The 19,442-nt window shown below is 35.0% G+C and overlaps 1 protein-coding gene across 14 annotated transcripts in view; it reads left to right on the forward strand.

Annotated features, from left to right (window-relative positions):
• C2CD5 (C2 calcium dependent domain containing 5) overlaps nucleotides 1-19,442 on the forward strand; it is a 72,884-nt gene that overhangs the window by 37,162 nt on the left and 16,280 nt on the right. For 11 of the 14 annotated variants that reach the window (XM_064516000.1, XM_064516033.1, XM_064516020.1 and 8 more), the window contains 9 exons: nucleotides 3,573-3,687; nucleotides 5,673-5,768; nucleotides 7,915-8,106; nucleotides 10,108-10,294; nucleotides 11,413-11,577; nucleotides 11,935-12,075; nucleotides 14,471-14,534; nucleotides 17,848-17,909; nucleotides 18,936-19,034. In XM_064516000.1, coding sequence (XP_064372070.1) covers nucleotides 3,573-3,687; nucleotides 5,673-5,768; nucleotides 7,915-8,106; nucleotides 10,108-10,294; nucleotides 11,413-11,577; nucleotides 11,935-12,075; nucleotides 14,471-14,534; nucleotides 17,848-17,909; nucleotides 18,936-19,034 — 1,121 coding nt within the window. Of the gene's footprint in view, nucleotides 1-3,572; nucleotides 3,688-5,672; nucleotides 5,862-7,914; nucleotides 8,107-10,107; nucleotides 10,295-11,412; nucleotides 11,578-11,934; nucleotides 12,076-14,470; nucleotides 14,535-17,847; nucleotides 17,910-18,935; nucleotides 19,035-19,442 lie in introns of all 14 variants that reach the window. The other 3 variants (XM_064516011.1, XM_064516005.1, XM_064515996.1) reach the window with 1 other exon arrangement.

A 19,442-nucleotide genomic window follows, 5' to 3' on the forward strand; every position in this document is an offset into this window, starting at 1 on the left:
GTGTGGCTCATGTGTCAAAAAAGGCTGCTTGTGAAAATATTTGTCAGAAGAATACGAATGCTACACATTGCACTGCATTCAGTGTTTTGTATCAATTTATTATTGCAATGTCATGGTGTTTGATTTTAATTGTAGACAATCATTTTGTATTTTAATATGCAAAGGTAAGTGTGTAAACTGTGTGTGAATGTACAGTACTTATATATAAACATTGATTCATATTACTTGGCCTCTTTCTGGAAGAAAAAAATACTCATATTTAATGTCTTAAGCAGAGGACGCACTCTCCTTTACAAACACATGTTTATGCATGACTTTTATAGAAACCTTTGAACTTGTGCAATGAGAATTTGTTGGATTTTTTTGAACTGTATTAGGCCTGATCCTGTTAACACTGAAGACAGTGGCTGTGAAATTATTTTTATCTTTAATGAAAATGATCCATAAATTAGTTTTTGTTAATCCTGATGTTGACCAGACGCTGAGAAAAAATGAAGGGTTAAATGTTGCGTGAGCAAGACATAGTGTTGAGCAACCTCACAACAATGTGTGTTTCCCTTATAATAATGTGCTCTGTAGATAGGTTAGGTGAGAGAATTGTGTTAACTCTCTTGGAGAGTTGTTCCTAAACTTTGATTTACATTATAAATTCCTTGTGGAGGAAACTTTTGTGTTTGCAATGAGGTTGGGACCCGTCACTACTATTTCCACCATTTCCGTTCCCTTTCAGTATTTTCATTCCCTTTCAGGATTTTATTCTGTTTCAGCTTTTACTGTGGACATGTTCCTTTTCAGTTTCATATTATTGCTTGTAATGTTATTCTTTATTCCACAGCACCTTCCCTCTTCATCTCCAGTCCCTTTACCCTGTTGTTCACTTTCAACTCCTTGGTCACAACTTCACGTTTCTTTTGCCCTTTTTGTCTTAAAAGAATCATTAGTGACTAGTAGGAGTAGTTTTTGTCAAATGCTTACACTTAAAAGTGTGAATGGAAACTGATGATTCAGTAAAATTGACTTTGCTTTGCATCAGTCTCTGTCTGGAAGAAGGGGGGGAGGGGTTGTTTTGTTCTCCCCACCCCTGCCATGTGGAATGGAAAAATGTGTGGGGCTGTTCCAGCATTGATTTTAGCCAGCTGCCTGTGGGTCCAGTCTAGCTGAACAAGAATTGTTAAAGAGTAATAGTGAATGACTGTTTCTACTACCTTTAAGGTTTTACACTTTTCTGTTATAGAGAGACAAACACATTGATAATCAGCCTTTTGTCTGTGATTAGATTGGGAAGGAGGAATTCCTGCTGAGATCCATATCCCTTTCCCCATGAAAAGTTGGTGATAACATACAGAATGTGCTTGTGGTCTTGAATCTTCCATGCAGCTTTCCCTTTTGTCAGATGTTTGTAGCCTTTCCTTAAAACAGGTTTCCAAAATTCCTGTTTGTCTACCACTACTGCCATTAACTGGCAGCAGCAATGACAGCTTCTGTTCAAATACAGTGATGCACATGCGAAAGAGAAGACATTTTGCCTCCCACTTTATTGTGTGTGCCACAAGTGGTTCTTGTAGCTGAGCTTGGGAACCCCACCATATGGTAGACTACTTGTGCATAGTTCTCAGCTTTTGAAAACTGAAAAGTGTGAAACATTGATAGTAGGTCATCCAACCATGTGAGTAAGGATTAGTGTATTTAATCTTGAGCAATTGGTTTTTGCAACCAGTGAAAGTGTTTAAACAGTGTTTTCACTTTGAGAAACAGCAAAGTGTAGTGCTTAGAGGTTTTACTAGTAATGCATTGAAACCTGCTGAGGGTGCACTTGGGTATAAGAGAACATCATTGATACAGTCCATAAAGATCCCTAGTCTGTTTTGTGTCTTAGTGTGTATATTTTTGTCTTGATTGTAGAGAACCTTCCAAAGAGCCATGCTGTAGTTTTTTTCTGTTCAGTGTATATTTCTTAGAGCAAAGGTTAGATAAACATCAACCTATGCCCTGGCTGTCTCCTCCCATGACCCCAGCAAGGACAAGGATGTTGTTAGTCAATACAATGCTATGAGTACACACATACTGACATTTAAAGTTAGGTTTATTTGAATATATCTCTGTGTTATTTTATTAATAGAAAATGATCATTAGTTTCTTTAGAAAGCCAAAAACTCGGCTCCAAATCAAAAGCTTAGGTAAAGTCATGAGTGGATACATCCTGCCCTACAATACTTTTGTCTCAGTAAATTTCAAAATATTTTTACAGCTGCATTTCTCATTTTTGTTGTTCATGTTTTCAGAGGACCTAGTGTATGATACATAGTTATCATATGCTATATTTATAAATATTCCTGGTACTACAAAATTGGTTCCAGTAAATCTCAGTTTTTGAGGCTGGTATTTCAAATTATGATCCTGCAAGGAGAGCTAAATGAGTAGAAGTTTATATCCATGAGAAACTCCATTGATTTCAGGGGAATTGTATGAGACGTTTTCTACTCCGATCCCTTTGTAGCATCGGAGTGCCTGCTGTTTGTTACTGTTTTCCCTTTATTTGATGTATTGACAATTAACATAGTTTTCAGTTAAGTTCATTGGTATAGCTGCACCATTTTGAAAGAAGAAACACTTTACAAACTCTAACACCTGTTGACTTCATATGTAGAAAGCTTTTAAGACAAGATCTTTAGTTCCATGTAACTAATTGCTAAACAATTGAAATAAGTGGATTGCACAACTTACTTAGTAGCACTCTTGATTGCATTCTTAAATTTTTAATTCAGGAAATCCACATATTTATTGTCTTTTAAGCAGACCTTAAATGCAAAAAGATAATTAGATAAAGACTCCTTTTTGGAAAAAATGTGCAGTTGTGCAGGATACTGAAGCAAAAAACATTGACAAATACAAAGTCAGCACATATCTTGTACCTCTTAATGCTATTAATGTAGAAGTACTTTCAAATACTCATGGTTTCTCTAAGACAGAAATACTGAAACTGCAGCTAAAACAAAGATCACAGAGCTATGTTTCACAGTGACAGTCTTTCTTACCCAGAATTTAAAAATATTTGTTAAAGCAAGAACTTTTACTTTCAACAGGAAAAACTGTTCAGGTCATTTCAAAGATGTCGTGTGTATACTGAAGTAGAATACCACTTTATTAATTCAAATACTGCTTCATTGTTAAGCTGCTACTAATTTTTTGATATTACAAAAGATCTGTGATGCTTTACTGTGAATTGTGTGCTGCTGTCATGTTGTTGGAAAGCTGACAGTATGGTCTTCAAGTGGGTAAAGTTTGGAATGATATCTACAGTATTTTGGTGTCAGCTGCCACATGAACAACAACAGGAATGCAGTGATTTGTTTCATTGGTGATAAACAAGACATTGAAAAACATTGAAATCGCCCAGGTGGTGTTTGCTCAATACTTGAGGTGCAGTAGTTAAGAAACAAAAAGTTGCAAGATACAGCAAGTACTTAAATGTGAAAAATTCTACCAAATACAGTATCCTTTCAGATTAATTGCATGAAACTTTATGTTGACATGGTATGGAATAGTGAACTGATTTATACTTTGTCTTTCAGATGAACCAGAGACACGAGATGCATGGTGGGCAGAAATCAGACAAGAAATAAAATCCCATGCCAAGGCATTGGGTTGTCAGGCTGTAGTGGGCTACAGTGAATCAACTAGCATTTGGTAAATCATAATGTTTTGATTTTCTAAATGCCACAGATAATTTATTTCATCTTCAGTGGATTAAAAATGGTGAAATATTTCAGCACAAATTTTGATACTATGTAATTTACCTACTTTGGAGAGTTTGTTAAAGTAACTTGCTTAGATTTCAGTATTGTATTTAAAAAGTTAAACAGGGTGTCACATTTCTTTTTGTTAATGTGTTTTTGGTTTTTATTGTTTTTGTATTTTTTAATGAACACCAAAATTTTTAGTAGTTACCTGTTTTTAACTTTCAGATGAACATATCTGCTTTTATAGTAACAGTAATTTATCTATAAAGTTTTCTAGTCTTTATCTGCCTAAATACTTAGACTGTTCATAAAAATGTATGTTGCACTTTTATTACCTGGTAACAACTGGCAGTCTAGTACTTAAACAATAAGCTTTAAACTTAAAACACAAGTTCTTTACTAGGAATGTATTAATTGTCAATTAAGGGAGAATATACTGCCTTCTAGATCAAGAATACTTTAGTGTAAATTTTAGTCTTACAATTTTTTCTAGAAATTATTTTTATCTTTCAGTACTACAGTACTATTAAATGCATTATACTGCAGCCCCGCAGTAGTCTTTCTGAGATTGAGTGTTAGAGAGAAGTAAAGTTTCCCAGCCCTGCATCCCACCCAGGCCAAAATGCCAATGTCTTATTCCATTCTCTTTGGCTAAAAAAAATTTTGTTCTTCTTTACTTTAGTGGCTTAATAGCAAACTTTATGAGAGGCTTGGAGGTTGGGAAACATAATTTGGGATTCATCAAATTACTTCTCTTTTTCCCTGCCTTAAAGAAGATTGTGTCTTTCCAGCTCCAGAAAGAAATCTGTTTCTTAGTCCGTTGGTAAAGTAGTAAGATAACCGGAAAGGATCAGTCTGAAAGCCACAGAGTTCATTGCTTCACATATATTGCTCCTTCACATTTATTACTTTGCTCTGATAAAACAACCACATGCATATGGTAAAATAACCAAAATAAAAAATGTAATATGGTAAAAGAATGTACAGAATATAGATAGCAGTCAGTTACTAGGAGATTTCACACTCTGATTTTTTCTTTAGAAATTTAGTGTAGTAGTATTTGATCATCGATAGTATAGCGTATTGGGGTTCTCATGCTTATTTTTCAGTTCAGCCTGATTCCATGCTTAAAGGGCAAGGATCTGTCATTAAGTACTGGCCTGCCAGATGTTATCTATGAAAAAGGAGTCTGGAAAGAGAGACGACAAGTTTAAAAGGAAAAAAAAAAAAACAAATAAATCTGTCATTCTAGAAAATGGAGGAAATCGTTTCTTCATGCCTTTTTCAATATAATATTTTAAGTATTGAATATTATAGATCTGTTTCATATTTAACAATTTTAGAAATACTAAATGCTTTGTGATCATACTTTGCTGTTGTGAGAAATTTAATTCTCCTAAATCAGGAATATTCTGAATTACTTTACATGCTATATGAATCATTATAATTGTTACTCATACTTAAATTTGACTGTTTTGCTGCTTTTTATCCTTCAAGAAGCAACCTTGTCAGTATTGTAACTTCATTTTGAGAGTGAATGTTTATAAGATGATGAGGCTTTCAATTTCCAATTTACTTTAGTAAACAATTATGCCTTGGTTTTTTTTTTCTTGTTTCTTTGCTTTTGTTGGTTGGTTGGATTTCTTAGCATTAACAGCTGTAATATTCTGAATCCTTCTTAAACCTGGTTAGGTGGTGTGATATTATAGCATATTATTTATAGGCTTGGGCAAAGCTGTTTAGTTGTTCTGTTTCTTATACAATAGTTTATATACCTTAAGAGGACAGTTTTGTGAGGTTTAATAGATAAAATTGCACAAATGCACAAAATTGAGACTTTTGAACAAGCCTTTTAATTTAATAGTTTCAAGTAAAAGAAACGTAGCACTAAGTAGCAGGAATTCACTTTGCTGTAATTCTTTTCTCTTACAGCGAAGAGGTCTGTATTTTGTCCGCGTCTGGCACAGCAGCTGTACTGAACCCTAGGTTTCTTCAGGATGGCACCATGGAAGGCTGTTTGGAACAAAGGTTGTCATGGCAGCCTGGCTTCTTTTCCATAGGGTCAGAGAAGGGAGAGGTTGATTTTTTTCCTCACAGCCAAGATAGTTCTTCTCTATTAGGGTAGGTTACAGTGTTACAGTGCAGGATGCGGGACCAACCACTTTACTGCTTTTCACTAACAACAACAACAACAGAAGTAATGGAACTCTGCACCAAACTAGATATTCTGTTTTTATTTCTAACAGTCTGAATAAGGTAACACATTTGACTACTAACCACAGATTATAACTCCTCTCCCCCACCCCTTGCCACTCTTCAGGTATCTTTCTCACCTTTATAGCGCCCTATTGAAAAAAAGATGGATGTATGATAAATTACATAAGCCAAATGTTGCTATGGCTATAATATGTGAACTGCTTTATGTACTGTTCAACAGCTGTATAATGTACCTTGGTTGTAAAACAAAGATGTTGCTGTATTTTTAGCCAAGATATATTTTAGTAGAAGTTTATGAATAAAATCATGAAACAAAAGGAAAAACATGACGTGTCCTGTTACCACCCTTTGTTTCAGCTTTTGCAAACAAAATTTGAGGAAGGAGTTTTGACAAATGGTTATTTTGGGGAAAAAAGTAGTTAGATAATTTATTATGCGTTCCTCAGGATAATCATCATATATTTCAAGGGACTACTACAGTCATAAGTAAGGCTACTCACTACACGACACTTCTATTACTTTTCCATAATATCCTGTCAACACGGTATTGTTTCTTATTTTTTATTTTTGTTAGCAAGTGGCCATTATTTATCCTGTAGATAGCCCCTTCAAAACTATAGCCAGAACAAAAATGTTTCCAAACTCAACATAATACTTTGTCCTTTCAAAGGAAAAAAAAAAAGAGCTGGAGAGAAAGAAGAGTCATGTTCAGGATGGAAAGAGGGTGGTTTTTTTGGTGGTTTTTTTGGTGTGTGTGTGTTTTGGGGTGTGTGTGGGTGTGTGTGTGTTTTGGGGTGTGTGTGGGTGTGTGTGTGTTTTGGGGTGTGTGTGGGTGTGTGTGTGTTTTGGGGTGTGGGTGTGTGTGTGTTTTGGGGTGTGTGGGTGTGTGTGTGTTTTGGGGTGTGTGGGTGTGTGTGTGTTTTGGGGTGTGTGTGTGTTGGGGTGTGTGTGTGTGTTGGGGTGTGTGTGTGTGTTGGGGTGTGTGTGTGTGTGTTGGGGTGTGTGTGTGTGTGTTGGGGTGTGTGTGTGTGTGTTGGTGTGTGTGTGTGTGTGTTGGTGTGTGTGTGTGTGTTGGTTTTTGGGGGTTTGTTGGGGGTTTGTTGGGTTTTTTAAATCACAGTACATATTTCAGTGCTACTAAAAATCTTGATGTAGATTACGAATGCTAAAGGAAGATAAAACAGCGAAATAAACTAAGCACATATTTTAGATAAAATATGTTTCCCAAAGTCTATGATACCTAGGCTTCCAAGTCTGAGATTTGTTTAAACATCTCTTCAGAACTCACTGAGAAGAATTGTTTGTTTGGGGCAAAATAAATTTGCAGCATGCAGTTAGCCTACACTTCCCTTATTTGTATTTTTAGAGCAGTTTTTCCTGGATATTTCTTGGTGGAAGGGAGATCTTAGTTCTAAATGAATAATAAGTTTCACAGCTTAGGAAATTGTCTTGCTGTTCTTCCTTTTTATGATGTTAACATACTGTTTCTTGGTAGGATGGCTGTTTTGTTGTTTGTATTCTCCTGATTAGGTTTGTGTAGGTTTCTGGATACAGTCCGTGTAAGAGAGTATGCATTGTATTTGGTACAGCAATTTCTCCCCAAAACTGGTGTACTGTGGGCTACTTTTTGAAAGTCTTAATCATAGAACCTAAAGCCAGCACAGTAATGTTTTAGACTTACCTAAATAATTGACCATTATATGCATTTGTTTCTTGACCCCTGTATTACAGGTTTAAACACAGGTTTTATGTATACCATTTTAGCTAGTAGAGTGCAACCTCATTTTATTTTTTTGAACTGATATAATAACTTGTGGCGTAGGTGTAATGGAGTAGAGTGTAGCTGTAATGTATGATTTAAGTAGGTATATGTAGGTGTTTATGCACTTGTGCACATATTGATCCTTGTTAATATAATGCAGATGTTTTAAATGTGTTCTCCATAATGTATTTTTAGGATTGAAGAAACTTCACCACCAGGTTGTGGATTTTGCCATATACCATATGATGAACTGAACATGCCATTCCCTGCTCACCTCACATATTGTTACAACTGCAGGAAGCAAAAGGTTCCCGATGTCCTTTTCACTACAATTGATCTCCCTGTAGAGGCAATCGTTATTGGGAAGGGATGTCTTATTCAAGCCAGGTATGAATATGTTTTCTTAGAAATATTTTGGAGATCTTTGAACAAATTCCTGTTGCTAAAATTCAGTAAGATACCAAATATTAAATTTTGATTTTGTGAATTGCTAGGAGTTGAAGACAGTGCATTAGAAACTCTGTCTTCTCCTCCCAGTGTTATGTGCCACTTCTGTTGATGAACATCTGGTAACTTGGATCCAGGTCTGTCTGTCTGCCTTTCTGTCTCCTGCTGAAATTTATGTATTTTGTCTGCTTTGGTGAAAGAGATTTCATGCTTTACCTCACTCTTTGGGACTGCTAACATGCTCAGTTATGGTTACTCATTTGGAAACTCAATGAACTGTTTAACTCAGTTATGCTAATTCTGTGCTGATGTCCATAACTGAATGTCATGTCTGTAGAACTATCAGCTTTGTCCAGCTTATGCCGTGGTCCTTGATGAATTTTGAAAATGTAATAGAAAGATTTGCAATGGGAAAGAAAGAATCGTTAGCTATTCAGTCTGTATGTGTAGCCAACTAAATGGTAAATAACCATTTGTGATTTATGGTTCATAATCTACCTGGATGCCTGTGACAAGTGGAGTACCACAGGGGTCTACAGTGGGACCTATCTTGTGGCATATTTTAATCGGTGACTTTGAGGGGATGATGGACCCTCTTCCAGTCATGGCTGATAATGCCAGATTGAGGGAGACCAGTCAGTATGCTACCTGTCTAGTCTTGTCCCCCTCCTAGGACAAGAAAGATGTCAGTAAACTAAAGCAAGTTCAGCAGAGGGCCACTGATATTGTCAGAAGGTTGGAGGACCCAGTCTGGGAGGAGAGGCTGTGGGAGCTGGACTTCTTCAGCTGGAGAAGGGAGGACTTCAGGGCAGATCTAATCGGAGCCTGCCTGCCTGTGTCTTCAAAGAGGTTATGGCAAAGATAAAGCAAGGGTCTTCAGAGTAGTACGTGGTGGGAGGAAAAGACAATTGGCATAAGTTGAAACAAAGACAGGGCAGTGCATGGTCTGTCTTGAGAGTGCTTGCTGATGTCACAGTTTCTTTGAGATGATTCCTGAAACATTTTGCTTCCTCTACCTGCCCCCCTGCCCACTCCAAAAAAAGAACCCACAGAAAACAAACCCTGAAGTGGTAGCTAGCACAATTTTTGAGATGGATTTGTTAGGTTTGAGGGAATTACTACATTTTCTTGATCATGTAATAAATTCTTTTGACTATTTATTATAATAAATTTGAATGTGAATTTTTCTTCCTTTGAAGAAGCCATTGTCTGTTCATATCAGTAAAATGTAAAATGTATAATTGTCATTTGCTCTTTTTGAATGAAAACTTTTTGTTCAGAGAAAGGAATCATTACATTGGTGCAGGGTTTAATTTCGGCTTATTGGACTAAACCAGAAGAGTGGAATATGAGTAACATAATCTGGCCAGAGATGGAATTCCTGTGTACTTTTTTGTACATTAAAGATAAATATATTTAATAATGTTAGTGGCTGAGCTGTGAGGCCACTCAGGTTTCTTTTCTTTTTTTTCCCTTTATTCTCTGTTGTGCCTTGAATAAGTGTAACAATCCTTAAGCGTATTTTAAGGAAGGAGACATGATTTTATTCAGTGGGGGGAAAAAATACAGTGTTTCTAATTTTTGTATTCTGCTTTGGTACGGAATGCTTTTGAATATTGATGAAGACTATGTGGTTTTTTTGGGGGGGGTTGTTTGTTTTTTTACTAAGTTGAATGTTAAACTTTTTTTGTTAATTTATATATACAGTTTTCTATTTAAAATGAAAATCAGATCATATTTATTGAGGCTTACTGTTGATTTGCCTTTGAAGAGTTTACTTCAGTTTTTTATGGGATTTTAAAATACTTTTTTAAAAAAACAACCATTTGTATTATATTATACAGTGAGAATAAATCAAAATATTTTGTGATCACTTTCAATCTTCAGCAGTCAGTTAAATCTTTTTATCTGCTAATGTCATGCTCCGTTTCATATTGTTAGGTTATGCCGTCTAAAGAAGAAAGCTCAAGCTGAAGCAAATGCAACATCTATCAGTAATCTCTTGCCATTTATGGAATATGAAGTGCACACCCAACTGATGAATAAACTTAAACTCAGAGGAATGAATGCTCTGTTCGGGCTGAGGATACAAATCACTGTGGGTGAAAATATGCTAATGGGGTTGGCAGTAAGTATTATTTTAATCTTGGGATTCTTTTGCTTTCTTACAGTATTTTTTTCAGGTCACAAGAACAAGTCTGGAATTGAGCGTAGCTACAGATATTAACATGTTGTTTCAAGAGTAAGTGAAATGATGGGAAAGAATGAAATATCTAACTGTTGACAAAGCAGAAGAGACTGTCTTTCAGCACCAGAAAAAGCAGATTGGATCCTCTTGAAACTGTGTTAGAGGGCAAGCTTATTAGAAAGGGAATGAGGGGAGGAAAAAGCTTGAAATGGCTTAATGGCATATGTTGTAGGAAAATGGTTATATTCTTTAAAGGTCCTGTCACAGAGATCTCTGTTTCTTAAGTTTCATTTCATTCCCATGAAAAATAAGATATTTGCCAATTAAGTTTCTCAGTACATCTCTTGATTAATTGCCAACAAGCAAAAGACCTGTTGCCTCTTCTTTGGCAGTGGAGAAATAAATGATAGATTGAAAGTGTCCTAGAGATAATTAGAAGATGTTTATTAAGAATATTCTCTAACTTCATTCTGTCACGCGGGGTTAGAATAGTAAAGTATGCTGCTTTCTTCATCAGTGAGTAAGAGGGTGCTTGGGTAATATCGAGTGGCTGCCTCGTGTCTGAACTGGTGATCTGCTTTTCTGTAAATGTATAATGGACTGTCACAACTTCAGTGATATTCTAAATGGGTTGGACAAATCTTAAATCTGTGAAACCGTGAAACTGTTGCTTAACTATGCAAAATATCTCAGAGCCAAGACCTATAGCAATGTCTTTCATTTTGAATTTGAAGCTAAATTCAGAACATTTTAGAAGAGAGCAGAGGTTTTAATTCGTATTTAACTGGAACTTTGGGGTAAGCTATAAGATGCATTGTAGAAAAGAGCCATGAGAAGGAGAGAAAGTTTGTTTTAAAAGCATAGCATCTTGCACTGTTAGTAAAGAAGGGTTAATTTACCGTGGAATAGATCAGGCTGTAAATATATGCATCGTAATGCTGTCCACTATAGCTTAAGCACTACTGAAACTATATGAAAATAGTGGAAGTACATGCTAAAATAAGAGATATGAAGATGCCAAAGAGTGTAGTGGGTTTTTATTATTATTATTTTTTAAGTCTGCAACAGGTGTCTATCTAGCAGCTTTGCCAACACCTGGTGGTATTCAGATTGCGGGGAAAACTCCAAATGATGGCACCTATGAACAGCATATATCTCACATGCAGAAAAAGATAAATGATACAATAGCAAAAAACAAGGAGCTTTATGAGATCAATCCACCAGTAAGTAAAGCTTTTATATTCTTGAAAATAAAGTCAAACACGCATACACTATGTATATGTGTATGCTTGGGTTCTTACTGATTGAATCATTCAGAACTTAGATAGTTTTTTTAATAAAGATAGATATACTTTTCACTATTCTTCATGAGCTTATCTGGAATTCTCAGCTCTCTTCATCCACATAGGCAAATGCTTCTCTATATTTGCACAGTGTCCAAAATTGTCTACATTTGTTTCTCTATAAAAATTATTTTCAGAATGATTTGACTCTTAGGGCTGTAAGCGAATTGCTTACAACTCAAATGATTTATGAACTATGTAGAACAACTGTTGATTTTATTATGATACTGTTTTTAGGAGCTACCTGAAGAGATCATCGGTTCTCCTATTCCAGAGCCCAGACAACGTTCCAGGCTGTTAAGATCTCAGTCCGAAAGCTCTGATGAAGTTACAGAGCTAGACCTTTCGCATGGGAAAAAGGATGCTTTTGTCTTGGAGGTGATGAATGTTTTCAGTATTCATGTTCATACTTCTCTTTTCCTGAAACATTTGTAAAAAGCATAGAAAGGGTTTCTTTCTTACTCCCCAAAAGAGTTTCTGATTTATATATATGTACTTCCATATTGTATCAGTAGAAACTGTTAAAAATTAGATAATGCATTGTCTCTGTTTTTCTCATTCCAATTACTTAAAGCATAGCTATTCTATTCATATTCTGTTCTCAAATTCCAAGGCAAGATTTTAAGATTGTACAATTTTCAAGGAAAGGAGCAGATACCAAAGAAAGTTAGAGTTTTGATCTTATTCTTGTAGATAAAATTTTTGAAGACCTGTACTAGACTAAGAAAAAGAAAAGAAAGGAAAGAACTGAGTTAAATTACAGCCTGTAATTGCATCGTAAGGTACAGTCAAGGCTTTCCCTTATGTTAAGTTCCACAAATCAGTATCTTCACAGAAAATAATCTGGAAAGAAAGGTTGTTGATAGAGAGAGGGAGAGAGAGAAAGAGAGCACTGTAATAGCAATTCATTTGAAAATGCAGTTGAGTAAGAAAGGGGACTAGAAAAAAGAGCGGCTGAGAGAGGTTAGAATAATACATTGAGTTTGGTTGATGCTTCTGCTGTTTGAGTAAAATTTTGGTCTCCAATGCATTGCAAGTATACTAGGATCAAAGAAAGCAAATTGTGAAGTCCTGTGATAGTAGTCAACTCTTAAATTAAAAAGTAATGAGATCTGTTTTAATTAAGTAGTTATTGTGTCTGGTCTTAACAATTAAAAAAAAAAATCATCTACATAGACTAGCAGGAGTAAAATTTTATCCTCAAAACAAACATGGTGAAAGATACTGTCCAACAAACAGCATTGAAATGGATGAGCCAATCAAAAGATGTTTTTGTAAATACAAAAGTTTCAAGTGTCTCTGTCAAAAATAGTATGTTTTTCAAGGAATAAAAAAATGCAAAGACTATGGTATTGGAAGAGACGCTTTGTACAAGTTTTGAAAAAATCTGGGAGAAACATGGGCCCAGCCTCCATATTGCTTCCAAAGTCAAATAGGAGAGGGGTAGCAATAAAAAAAGTTAAGCATACTACTTCTGTTTTATGTCAGATTTCCTTATAAAGAAGGTCCATACATTCTAAGCAAAGGTCAGCTAATTAAGAACTGCATTATAAAGAACAAGCAGAGGTTGTTGCTGGGTTTGGGGCAGGTGGGTTGTTTTGTTTTTTACAGTTTTGGGGAACTCTTCCCTCTACATTATTTATTTTCTGTGGTACATGTGTTTGAGGGTATGGAAATTTTCACATGGAAGGGAAAAACCTAAGTGCACAGGAGGGAATACTTTAAACTCTAGTCAAGTTAGCAAGAGAAATAAGATCTGGTATTTGGAAGATGAACAACCCTGAATTTAGAGACTATGTTTACTGGTTTACATTATGTGAATATATCTGTTCTAGAATATGTGTCCTTGTGTTCTGGTAATCCAGTTTTCATTTATAGAAAAAAGGATTTTCCATCTATGGAAGTGATCAACTAGTATAACCACTTACTACTACTAACTCCTTTGTTAAGAAATGGAGTACAGAGAGGCAGTGTTCCAGGGAGCTCTAGTGGAGCTCCTGACTCTGACCTCTCAAGAATAAAAGCATTATTCTATGAAAATATGTATGAAAAAGGGCTAAGGATTAATGTGCTGAGAAGATGCTGTGAGGTGCAGGAAATGCAATTATGTTAGATAAATTCTCTGTAATTTACAAAACATACACAAAATACATGGAAATGTTTACAAAAGGTACCAGGGCAGATGTGCTCTTGGTGTGATCTAAAATAACAAAAGTCTTTAAAGATTGGATTAGGGTAGAGATTATTTAAATAGAAAAAACTAATAACCCTCCAAATTTGCTTTTTTCAGTTTGATTTTCTACTGTTTATACTAAGCAAGGGTTTAAAGTTCAGGAAAGATTTTTATCTGCCACCGTAAGAGGCAAGGACGATCCAATCAGTATAAGACAGACCTTATGAGAGCTCTAGAATCCAAAGGCACTTAGTTGAAAAAAGTTACAGTTTTGCAAAACCCCATTCAGCGTTTTAGGTGGTTATAAGACAATAATGATAAAAAAAAAAGATAATTTTATCATGTGCGGTTCCTGTGTGTTCTGTGCATGTTGCTTTATTTTTGTTTTAATTAAGGGAACTTTTTTTTCAAGTGGTAAGCACTTAATAATTCAAAGGAAGTCAGTTAGGTAGCTAGGTAGGATTCGGAAGTCTGATTAATAGAACCTGTTTTTAAAATCTTGACTTTGCTGCCAGATCTCTTGATAACAAATATTTTTAAATATTTCTGAGACTTAACTAGAACAGTAATATGATTTTTATCAATTACTGCTTTTTCCAGATTGATGATACAGATGCAATGGAAGATGTACATTCTCTACTGACAGATGTTCCACCACCTTCAGGTATAATTAAAAACTTTTTTTTTTTCTGGTGTTGATTTATAGGGTAGGCTCTAAACTTTCTTGTTTAGAACATATTGGACAGAATAGAACTGCAAAATGCTTTGTCCAAGAACTGCAGTAAAAATTTTCTTGTATGTTTATTTTTCAAATATATCTGTGGAAAAACAAGTTATTAAGTCTTTTGGGGGGATTGTTGCTTATTCAAAACTGAGGTGACAAAGGAATTTGGGTGACGTAGTTTAGTGATTTGTACTGCTGTTGCAAATTTGTTGTTACTTCATATAGGTATAACAAGTTAAAACAGTTGGATCTTTTTACTCTGATATCAATTTCTGAAGATTTTTAGTTTCTGTATGGCTGATTTGTAGGTTTAAGGGTTGCTGAAATTGGAAGTATGGAGCGTGGTCTGTTGCTTAAGTGTTTTTAGCCATGTAATGTGATGCATTGGTGTTTTATGCCAAGAATGTTATTTTAAGTGAGCAATTTGCCTGTCTAGCACTCTTGTTCATGAGACACGTTTGTATTTTCCTTGCTGTGTGACTGTGTGATACTATCCATTTAAGTCTTTTTGTTTCACTGGGTTTCTGGTCTCAGCTGTTGAGAAGGCAAAGTTCAAAATTGGATGAAAATGCTGCACGTCATTTAAGAACTCCATCTAAGTCAGTATTGGTCATATTCTGTAGCAAGCAAGAAAGTAACATAATTTCTTCAACATTTTATAGATTCATAAAAACAATGTTGCAACTCAAGAACATAAAACTGATTAAAATAAGTAGATTTTCAAATTCAGTGGTCAGACTTGAAATTAATGTCTTTTAACTTTGACACAAAGCAAAGGTTGGGGCTGTATCACTAGCAATAGAATTTTATAAGGTCTCCATTTGGTTATCTGCATTTAACAGTTATTTAAGAATCCAACATAGAGGTGTACTGAATCAAAGCACAGATCCCTCCCACTTAGTGTCTGCTTGCTGATAGGTATCAGATGAGAATGCTTTTTGCATTTTTTAAGAGGAAGATGCAAACTTAATTGCTCAGGATAATTTGTAACAGTTCATAGTTCAGCAGCGTCCCGAAGGAAAGGTGTTGTCTTTGTAAATAATAGCCTTTGTCAAACTTTTTTGTGCATTTGTCCGTCTGTTTTGAATCCATCTGTGCTTTTAGTGTTCATACAGTTTTGCATCAGGACTCGTACCTATATAAGAACTGCATCAGTATATAGAATATAAGAAACATGTCAGCCACCAACTTGTTTTGTTTTGTATCTCCACTTCTTATCTTGGAAAGAACAGAGAACTTTTGTTCACTGTCAGTCTTTTTTATGTTATCTACTGTTAACACCAAATCTTTTATTCCTCATTGATTATAGTCAACGCAGGGCCTATCATTGTATATGTGATGTTAGTTTTCTACATGCATCACTTTATCTATATTGAATTTCATCTGTTATCTTGTTATTCATTGTAAGATCCTGTTGCAGTTTGTTTTTCCTACCCTAACTTAGTGCCATCCGCGAACAGTCACCTCATTTTATCCCCTTTTCCACGTAAGCTATGAATATATTTAAGCATACAGACCTAAGTTAGATACTTCCACTGTGAAAACTGATGATTTATTCTTGCCCTCAGTTTACAGTCTTTTAATCAATCATATATCCATTCAGTGATTGTCTGTTCTACCCTTTGGTATGTTAGTTTTTTGTCTCGGAGTCCTTGGTGAAGGTTCTTGTCAGATGCCTTTGGATGTCCAAGTAGGTGATATCGCATATCTTTTGTCTACATGCTGTTGATTTCTTCAGAGAACTCCTAGGTGTGGGAGCCATGACTTCTGTTTGCAAAAGTCGTATCACTCCTCTGCAATGTGTTCTTCCTCCATCTGCCCACTAATTCCATTCTGTAGAATAGCTTCTACAGACCAATGATACTGGTATGTACACTAGGCAAATTAGTAGATCTGAGTTACTTAAAACCACCTCACTGCCAGAGGATTAGAGGATCCTGTTCTTTGGTGGTGAGGTAATTTTAAGAGTTCAATATCAGTTAGCTATTTCATCTTTGCGTTTCCTGATGTTTATATGAATGCTTATTTGTTATTCTGCCCCTTTGTTCAGTAAGATAATCTTCAGACATGTTTACTTAGGATTGATTCTCTGATGAGGGACTGTTTTTCCACCATTGTGAAAACCTCTACTACCATGGTAAACGTAGATGCAAAAATTGCAGGTTTTTTGCTGTCATCTGACGTTCTCTGAATATTCTTTCTATATCTTGCTTGACGCTTCAACAAGATACCTGCTTTTGATGTTGTGAAAGAAGATTTATTCATATCTATGCTTTTGCAAGTTGCTCCACAAATTCTTTTCTAGCTTACTGTATTTACATATACGGGATTTTTCTCTCTTCTGTGCTTATTTAGATTTATCTTCAGTTTTTCAAGATTGCCTTTTTGTTGCTGCTAACTTCCCTTACCCTGCTGTTTAGTCATTACATTTTGTTTGGTCTTTTCAAGTCTCTTTTACTAAGTGCTGTGTATTTGCTGTCAGTCTCTAATGTGCTATCTTTAAAGCATCTTTGTGGCCTGTCAAGGTTTAGGCTTTTTAGCTTCTCCTATGAGTTTCTTTTCAATAAACTTCCTTGTTTGTACTTAGTTTTTCTATTTGAAACTAAGCACAATGTAGTGGATTGTTGGCGTTTGCCCTTCCTACAAGAATGCTTAGTGTATCTTGATCAGAGCTAATAATCTTCATGCACTTCTCCCTGCTCAGGACCAAATCAGGAGATTCTTCTCCTTTTGTGATTTCCATGACAAGCTGTTACATGAAGCAGTCAGGGAGTGTAACTCACCAGTTTGTCTAGGCATCGACTGACGTGACAGTTACACATTCTCCATGGGGAGTAACTAAGGTCTTCTGTCACTGTTGCATTTCATGCAATCGTAGCCTCTCTCATATCCCTCAGTCTGATGATACTTCTGGTCTTGCTTTTTGGCAGTCAGAGAAATATTCATAATAAAAATTCTATAGTGAATTACAAGTTTTGTTTTGTTTTGTTTTTTTTAGAATTGGTGAGTTCCATCTTTCCTATCCATTTTTCACTGCAATAGTAATAACAGAAAATATGCATTTATTTTGTATGTTATGTTGTATTCTTCAGGTGCTGTATTTTTTAGAACATAGGTCTATTTTATTTCTGTTTTTGTAAATATCTGTGGAAGAATATTTGCAAAAGTTCCAGGGAGGGTTACATACACTTTTTAAAAAGTTTTTTGATATTTCAGTGTTCAACATAAATTTCCACAAATACTTTCTTCACAGGTTTTTACAGTTGCAACACAGAAATTATGCCTGGTATAAATAACTGGACTTCCGATATTCAGGTAAGGTTATTTAGAGAAAATAAAAGCCTTTTCTCATAATTGTGTTGAACTGTTCTGTATTAATTTCAGTAGATACTAGAGATACTGGATTTGAAAGATAAATTAAGAAGCATGCTATATTGTGATATAAATATAAGTAGTACTTCAGTTAAAATTATTACGAGGGCCTGTTTCTTTGTGTTTTTTAAATGCTGTTATGTAACATAGAACTCTTTACAAAAAATAGGAAAATTACAAAATAATTACAATAAATACGAATTTTAAGTCGTCAGGCATTTTTAAAAGCTTAACTAGATTTTAGAGCCTCTTACAGGAAACAGATTATTGAATTAGTTACTTAGTATGAGATGGAGAATATGATTACATTACTATATTAAGATAAATAAGAAATAAATCCAACTGGAGGAAATAGAAATTCCCTTTATTATAAAGTTTTCAACATTTCAGTCAGACTTGTACAATACAATAGAGGTTCGTATAGAGAAAGTCAAAACAGACAGAAGTGAGCTTTTACACTGCATTGGCACAATGCAGTAGCATGCTGTGCAGAGGTACAGCTTGAATCTGAGAGCAGTATGACTGCATCAGCACAGCATACCGTTAGGTTGATTGGATTGCCTGTGTATCTGTATGTGACACTCCATTGATATCTACATTATTGTACACAACTTATATTTTGTTACTGCTGTTGAAAATTATGCGTAGACATAGCAGGATAGAATGACTCCTTTATGAGGCAAATAAAAGGAAATACAGTATTTTGTATTTGCTTAATCACCTTTTTCGTATATTTGTATACACTAATTCATAGAAATTCTTTGGATGTTTCCTTTTATTTGTAAAATCTCATGAGCAATCAGCATTGTATTTGACTTACTACAGTTTTTTTCCTTTTCTTTCCATCTCTCTCATTTTTCTTAACTGTGTTATGAGTTATTTATCTTCCTTATGAACTTACTTTGTTTTTTCATGTAACATATAGACATATTTTGGGGCAAAAAAATCAGTGTGTTTGTTTTAATTCAGATGTTCACAGCAGTGAGAGTATCCAGATTAAGCAACATAAACCTGACAAATCAAACACTTAATAAGAACTTTAATGATCTCTGTGAGAATCTGTTGAAGGTAAGAGTCTTATTTCAAACATTTTAAATCATTCAAAGGGAAGCAAAGTCAAATCGGACTATACTGAAAATAACATTTGCTTCATAATTACTTCTCAGAATTAGACTTTATTTTGCACTGTGTCTGTAAACTGCTCTAAAGATAGATTCAGGTTAATATATCAAGAATTTCCAAAACTTTTTGAATCAGAATGAGTCCTTTGACTGGTAATGCACTCTAGACTAAACAGCAATAAAAAGACTACTGCACAGAGTAGATTACATTCTGCTATGAATTCTTATGCCTCTAATTCTTCTTTGAGAGATATTAGTATGGTTAGATGCTTTCTACTATGAAAAGAATTCTGCTCTTTAATTTCTCTGAAATAACCCATACATTTCTTAGAGTAACACAAATAATGTCTTCTCT

This window comes from Dromaius novaehollandiae, chromosome 1, assembly GCF_036370855.1.
Source record: "Dromaius novaehollandiae isolate bDroNov1 chromosome 1, bDroNov1.hap1, whole genome shotgun sequence".
Classification (NCBI taxonomy): domain Eukaryota; kingdom Metazoa; phylum Chordata; class Aves; order Casuariiformes; family Dromaiidae; genus Dromaius; species Dromaius novaehollandiae.